The sequence below is a fragment of the Sapajus apella genome, unplaced genomic scaffold (assembly GCF_009761245.1).
Source record: "Sapajus apella isolate SASKATOON/1434 unplaced genomic scaffold, GSC_monkey_1.0 scaffold94, whole genome shotgun sequence".
Lineage (NCBI taxonomy): Eukaryota > Metazoa > Chordata > Mammalia > Primates > Cebidae > Sapajus > Sapajus apella.
The window spans coordinates 4890198-4897633 of NW_022437034.1; the positions used below are offsets into that span (position 1 = coordinate 4890198).

Below are 7436 nucleotides of genomic sequence, written 5' to 3' on the forward strand. Positions count from 1 at the left end.
CTGGTCTTGCACCCAAATCTTTCTTTCAGAGTCTATTCGGGGTAGATGGGGGTGCAGAGTTTTGTATACAAGTTTAGAGGAGATAGGCTGGGCGCTCATGCCTGTAATCCTAGCACTTTGAGAGGCTGAGGCGGGCAGATTGCTTGAGCTAAGGAGTTGAAAACCAACCTGGGCAACATGGCGAACCTCATCTCTACAAAAAATACAGAAAATTAGACCGGGTGAAGTGGCTCACGCCTGTAATCCCAGCACTTTGGGAGACTGAGGCGTGAGGATTGCCTGAGCTCAGGAGTTCAAGACCAGCCTGGGCAACACGGTGAAACCCCATCTCCACTAAAATACAAAAAATTAGCTGGGCATGGCACTGTTCACCTGTAGTCCCATCTACTCAAGGGGCTGAGGCAGGAGAATTGCTTGAACCAGGAGGTGGAGGTTGCAGTGAGCCAAGATTGTGCCACTGCATTGCAGCCTGGGCGACAGAGAAAGACTCCATCTCAAAAAAAAAAATACAGAAAATTAGGCATAGTGGCATGTTCCTGTTGTCCCAGTTACTTGGGAGTCTGAGGTGTGAAGATCACTTGCACCTGAGAGCTAAGATTGCACCACTGCACTCCAGCCTCAGCGACAGAGTGAGACCCTATCTCAAAAGAAAGGAGGTATCTGGAATTTGCTGGTTAGATTATAAGTGAAAATGACCAGGGTAAATGACGTTTGACCCAAGGTGCACTAAAATGTGATCCATCTCATGCAGATTCTATTGAATTCAGCCAGCTCTCCTTAGAAGTTATTTTCTCAGACCCTATTGCCATCTTTTTATTCTTCCTGGTCTGCATTATTCTTACTTTGTGTAACATGAGAGTAAGCCTGGGACTTTTAGAGACCCCATCCTTGAAATCAGTAAAAAGAATATTGTTGCTCATTCTTACTGGGCTCTTATGATTTCTTCCCAACCATGCTGCTTTCTGGGTACCACTGTAGTGCCCTTGTAGCCCTTAGATCTTTTCTTGCTGCTGTATTCAACACAGAGCCTGGCATACTATAACTGTAGCTGGTTTCTCCCATTTCCTTCTGGATTCCACATGGCTCCCTATTCTATTTCATCCTTTTGGGAATGTGTAACCTTTGACACATATATTCCTAACCCCACTTTGGTGTCATCTAGAAACTTTATGGCATGCTCTAGTCTGACAATCAGGATAACCCTGATTATCCCAGCTTCTAATCAACTACATAAAGAGAATGAACACCAGGGTCTCCAACACCTGTTTCCCAACTGCAGTGCACAGCAGCTTTTTAGCTTTGCTAACATATGGGCCAGCATGTGTGTTTATGTGTGATTATTTCTCTTATGTACTGTTGAATAAATGTCTTTGTAAATAACTATGAATGTGGTTTTGCGGGTATGGGTGTAGGTGTGTAAGCAACCAGAGCTCAGATCTGTCTTAAAATCTGCATAATGAATGTTTACTATTTGGCTTTAATTAGTCTCCGTGCATTGTTAGCCTCCACTTTCATCTGCCCTCAAATATCAGAGGAAGAATGAATTCATTTTCCTTGAAGTTTATTGACTGTTACCGATGGCAGAGCAAATTCATAAAAGAGCAGATTCCATATGGAGCAAGTAGAAGGGGAGCTCTGAGTTGGTGAGGAAGCATGTGTGGAGTGGGGACTTGGACTGAAGGATGGAAAGGCAGATCTCTCCTTTTTCCCTCCATTCCCACAAGGATATTGGATGAACAATGGGGGATATCTGCTCAGCATTCCCTCTCCAAGTTGGGGCCAGAGAGGGGAAACAATGCAAATCAGAGGAAGAAACACCTCACAGCTCCTCTGTTTCTCCATCCAAGGGGATGCCAATATCCACATTGTAGTCTACAGGCTCCCCAGAGCTCAGCCAGGGAATAGGGGTTCGATTGAAAGAAGGCCTGTTGGAGAGGTTCTGGTTGTAGAGGACCAGGGGTTCACTCAGCAAGGGCCCCAGATCAATCTTGGGCATCTGGAAGGTCATGCGTTTGGAGGCCTTCTCATATCCACCATAGGGCATTGCCGTCCTGAGAAGGGGACACATTATTTAATTAAAAATCAGAATAAAAGAAACAGAGCCTTATCATGAGATGCTACCCTGTTTGAGAATAGGGACGTCTGTGAATTCTAGTTTGAGATTGCATCTGTACTCCTTCTTCTTCTTCCCTAGCACCCCATTTTGCCTTCCTGGTTAGCTTGTTTCTCCAAAGTTAATAATGAGAAAGGAGTCTGAAGTGTACCAGAGACTGACTCTTGGATAGCTGTGACTCTGACCAGCATTTCAGAGAAAGTGGACCCAAATACTATAGACCCAAGGGTCTGAGGTCACCTTACATTACAATGTAGAAAGGCCAGGGGTAGTGGCTCACGCCTGTAATCCCAGCACTTTGGGAGGCCGAGGCAGGCAGATCACTTAAGGTCAGGAGTTTGAGACCAGCCTGGCCAACATGGTGAAACCCCATCTCTACTAAAAATACAAAAATTAGCCTGGCATAGTGGCAGACGCCTGTAATCCCAGCTACTCAGGAAGCTAAGGCAGGAAAATCACTTGAACCCAGGAGATGGAGGTTGCAGTGAGCCCAGATCGTGCCACTGCATTCCAGCCTGGGCAACAAGAGCAAAATTCAGTTGCAATAAAATAAATAGATAAATAAATAAATAGTAAATAAATAAAGCAGGGTATAAGGAAATGGAATCATATTACAGGAAGAATAATGGCATCCTAACCTTGAATGGAAGAGAGCCTCAAGAGACCTTCAGACATGTAAACTATTATTCCCATTTTACATTCAAAGCAACTCAGGCTCAGAGGCAGAGTGATTTTCCCATGCCCACACAGCTAATAAGTGACCACTGAACTAGAATTCAAATCCTGCCTCCCAGCAAATTTTTCCTTCATCACACTGCTATGATGCAGCTGAGATAGAATGAAGAGCAGGACCTTTGATTAAGGTTCCCATATCCCTGCCATCTCTCCTTAGCCTCCTTCTGAAACATTTGAATTAAAGTCTCCATCCTAACTAAAGATACAGTGCCTCACACTAGAATGCATTTGGTTCTTTCCTTACCACCCATACCTGTTAAAGGACTTGTATTTGGGAAGTTCAGCTTTGGCTCCATAGGCCAGCAGGTCAATGCCAAGTTCTACTTTTTGCTGGGGGTCAACCCCCATGGCTCGCTCCCATGGGGAAATATAGGTCTTGAACACAGTGACATGTTTTCCTTCTCCACCTGCCTGATCTCCTGGTAGCCATGGGAGAGAAAAGTCAGTCAAATAATAGCAGTTAGTAGCCAATGAAAGTTAATCCCACACCCTTACACTTGGGAAATTGCAGGAGCCAGGGAGTAAAGATACAATATCCTGGTAATTGTATAAGGTTTGTAGCATAATGATAATCTGTGGGCAGATCTGTGACTGAATCCAAAAAGCCAGGAAAGTGAATGAAAAACAAGGTTTCTGGGTAGAATAGACACATCTCATGAACCCAGGGAATTGATATTTATGATATTTAAGCTGATACTATTATATTTAATATCAAGAATTTTAAACCGGCCTCCTCTGCTCCCCATACTCAGTGTAGACATCATTCCTGGGACAACTCTGCTCTAGGGAACAAACATATTACTCTTGGGTGAGTGTACTTGCCTGACCCTATCTCACCAACCCCTGCTGTGCCAGCAGCTCCTCCTCTGCCAGCCTGGCCCGCAGGACCACCTGTACCCCCAGCTCCAGACCCAGAGCCCTGATGGTGCTGCTGATCAGAGCCATACTGTCCGGCAGAGCCACTGCCCTCTGCCTGGCTGCCGCCTCTGCCACTGCTCTTGCTGTAGGAGAATCCCTGACCAGCTGTGCCCAGCTGTCCTCCCACTGTCGGAAGGAACTTCTGGAAGTGATCCTGAAAAGAAGACAAAGTGAGGGGAAGGTTAGCAATGGGTATGGAAAATATACAAAAACAGAGGTATGTTTAGCAAAGGCAGAGACAGTGGCTAACTAGAAAACCCTGAATTTTCTGAGATTTCCTCCTCCAATTGATGGGTAGTACATGGGCTGACTGAGAGAATTAAACTCTTCTTAAGAGGCAGGACCCCCTTGGCTTGTTTCCTCCAGTTATACCTAGGGTAAGCGTAGCACATTCTCCATGCTCCCCATTCCCATCCTTAACAATTCAAAAAAGACCAAGACGCCTACTCAGCTAAAAAAAAAAAAAAAAAAGAAAAAAATTGTTTTGTTTTTTGAGACAGGATCTGGCTCTGTCACCCAGGTTGGAATGCAGTGGCACAATCTCTACTCACTGCAACCTCCACCTCTCTGGCTCAGGCAATCCTCCCACCTCAGCCTCTCAAGTAGCTGGGACTACAGGACACACCCACACCCAGCTATATTCTATATTTCTTTTCCTAGAGACAGGGTTTTGCCATGTTGCCCAGACCGGTCTCAAACTCCTGGGCTCAAGTGATCTATCTGCCTCAACCTCCCAAAGTCCTGAGATAATAGGCATGAGCTGTGCCCTGCCCCAGCTAAAATTTGGGAGGATGGGGTTGCCATGGAGAACCCGGTCTTAATTATGAGAACTAGAGAAGTTTCTGCCCCCTCCCTTCCCCAGCTTGTCCAACAGTCAGAACTCTTTCTATCTCTCCTTCTTTCCCTCCCTCTCTCCTCTTGGTGACTGTTGGACCAGGACTTCCTGACAGTGAAGCTGTAGCAGGTGGGGGGAAGGGTGGCCAAAAGGGCAACACTAGATTCAAACCCAAAGCCTAAAAATAACCCCACCAACTTCTTCAGGAGGCTCTCCTGGCCATCCCACCATGTACATCCCTATGCTCCACCCAGTGTAACCAGACCCTGGCAGAAAAGAGGGCTTTTGGCCTCCTAAAGTTAGATATGAGCAGCTCAGCACTTTTACTCTGCTCCTACATGAGAACCAATGACAGACACTTCTGCCCCTGGCCCCATGCAGGCATCTATTTCCACTCTCCCCAGCCACTGAGAGAAGGTAGAGGGGGAAGAAAGGAAATAGAAAAGGCCCCCTCCTCCTCAGCTGTAACATCCTGTGCCTGGCCCCTCTCCAGTCTCCTCTTTCTTTGGAGAAGAAGCCTGACTAGAAGATATCTTGAAGGATAGTTTCAGTCTCCACACCTGCTGTTCCTTAGGGAATAGACTGACCCTTTAAATGAAAGAATGGCTCAAACGGGAGATGGCTATAAAAACTCACTTAACTCTGCCTAGTGTTGCCAGATTTAGCAAATAAAATATAGGATACCACTTAAATTTTAATTTCAGATGCACAACAAATAAATATATTTTTTGAGACAGGGTCTTTGTCACCCGGGCTAGAGTGCAGTGGCATGGCTTATGTTCATGCAGCCTCTACTTCCCAGGCTTAAGCCATCCTCCCACCTCAGCCTCCAGAGTAGCTGGGATTATGGTTGTGCACCACCACGCCCTGCTAACTTTTAAATTTTTCATAGACACAGAGTCTTGGCATGTTGCCCAGGGCGGTCTCCAATTCCTGCATTCAAGCAGCCCTCCTGCCTTGGCCTCCCAAAGTGCTGGAATTACAGGTGTGAGCTACCACGCCTGACTCAAAACTTTTTTAGTAGAGATATGCCCCAAATATTGCATGGGACCTACTTGCACTAAAAAATTTTTCATTTGCATCTGAAATTCAAAATTTAAGTGGACATCCTATATTTTTATTTTAATGTCCTGAATACTGCATGGGACATACTTAAAAAAGGGTTCATTGTGCATTTGAAACTCAAATTTAATTGGGTATTCTGTATTTAAAATTTTTAATTTTATTATTTGCCTTATCTTCTTTCTTCTTTTCTTTCTTTTTTTAGTAGAGGTGGGGTTTCACCATTTTGGACAGGCTGGTCTCAAACTCCTCACGCAGATGATCCACCTGTCTTGGCCTCCCAAAATGCTGGGATTATAGGTGTGAGCCACCATGCCTGGCTTCCTTATCTTCTTTCTAAACTTTTTAAAATTTTTTATTTTCATGTTCCAAATATTGAATGGGGCATACATTATTAAAAAATTATTCATTGTGTATCTCAACTTCAAAATACAAGACTGGACTGCCCTACTGGGCATCCTGTGTTTTATCTTTAACACTTACCATTACTGGGAAGGAATTTTCTCCCTAAGCATGTGGTACTCTCCAACCCTTCAGTGGCTCTATGATGAAACTAGGTTTTGGAGGTGGGCTGTAATTCACCCTGGAGCTCTTGGGGGCTCAATATATCTGGGGGTTTAACAAATTTATACATTTTCAGGGAGGGGACGTTGACTGCATTTTGGAGGTTCAGGGCCTACTAGCAAGCTGTCAGAACAGGCACCAGGCTTTGAGACAGTGATAAAGTTTCAGACTCACCATTGAGCTGTCAGAGAAAACATCAGGGTGGTTCTCATAGATAAACTTCTCCACCCTCATCTGCCGTAGTTTGAACATCTTGGAGCCCCGGTTGGTAAGGAGCGACAGTTCCTCCAACATCACATCCCTTGGGACACTGATCTTTTTGCCCAGGTTCAAGCCTGAGCTCTCCTGTCCACCTTTCAGGGAGGCAAAGAAGAAGAATCAAGGGAAAGAGGAAAGTAGGGATTTCTGGACTCAGAATGCAGACCTCATCCATGACTAAGTGTGGATGTGTGTCCTGGCAGAGATAATTTAGTGGAACAAATGCTGTCTAGTTTGTGAGGGATTTTGATTTCCTGGAACTTAGAGGGAATGCATGGGAACTGGGGTGCATTGTGGAGACAAAGGGGATACTACAGTGGAGAGGCCAATGGGGTAAAAGAGGCATGGGCATGGGGCACAGAGCAAAAGGAGTAAAGGAACATCATAGATGGAGACCATTGGAGAAACCATGGCATCGGGAAAAGCCCAGAGGCCAATCTTGTGTGGAGTCATCAGTAACCTTTAAATACAGATGCCATACAAATAGATATCATCAGGCTGGAGTGCAATGGCGAGATCTCAGCTCACTGCAGCTTCTGCCTCCCAGGTTCAAGCAACTCTCCTGCCTCAGCTTCCTGGGTCGTTGGGATTACAGGCCCACACCACCATCCATGGCTAATTTTTGTATTTTTTGGTAGAGACAGAGTTTCGCCATGTTGGCCAGGCTGGTCTCGAACTCCTGGGCTCAACTGATCCACCAGCCTCAGCCTCCCAAAATATTGAGACTACAGGCATGAGCCACAGCACCCAGCCTACATTTGAATTTATTGTATTTTATTTTATTTTTGAGACAGGGTTTGCTCTGTTGTCCAGGCTGGAGTGCAGTGGTGTGAACACAGCTCACTGCAGCCTTCTGGGCTCATGTAATCCTGTTGCCTCTTTCCAGAGTAACTGGGACCACAGGCACACGCCACCACGCCTGGCTATTTTTTTTTTTTTTTTTTTTTTTTT

The 7436-nt window shown here is 45.4% G+C and overlaps 1 protein-coding gene across 1 annotated transcript in view; it reads right to left on the bottom strand.

The window, feature by feature from the left end:
• Positions 1-1544: 1544 nt before the first annotated feature.
• MYOZ1 (myozenin 1) overlaps positions 1545-7436 on the bottom strand; it is a 10505-nt gene continuing 4613 nt past the window's right edge. The window contains exons 3-6 of the mRNA XM_032256425.1: positions 6402-6580; positions 3671-3920; positions 3102-3267; positions 1545-2051 (exon numbers count right to left, since the gene is read on the bottom strand). Of these exons, the coding sequence (XP_032112316.1) occupies positions 1820-2051; positions 3102-3267; positions 3671-3920; positions 6402-6580 (827 nt within the window). The 3' untranslated portion in view covers positions 1545-1819. The remainder of the gene's footprint in view (positions 2052-3101; positions 3268-3670; positions 3921-6401; positions 6581-7436) is intronic.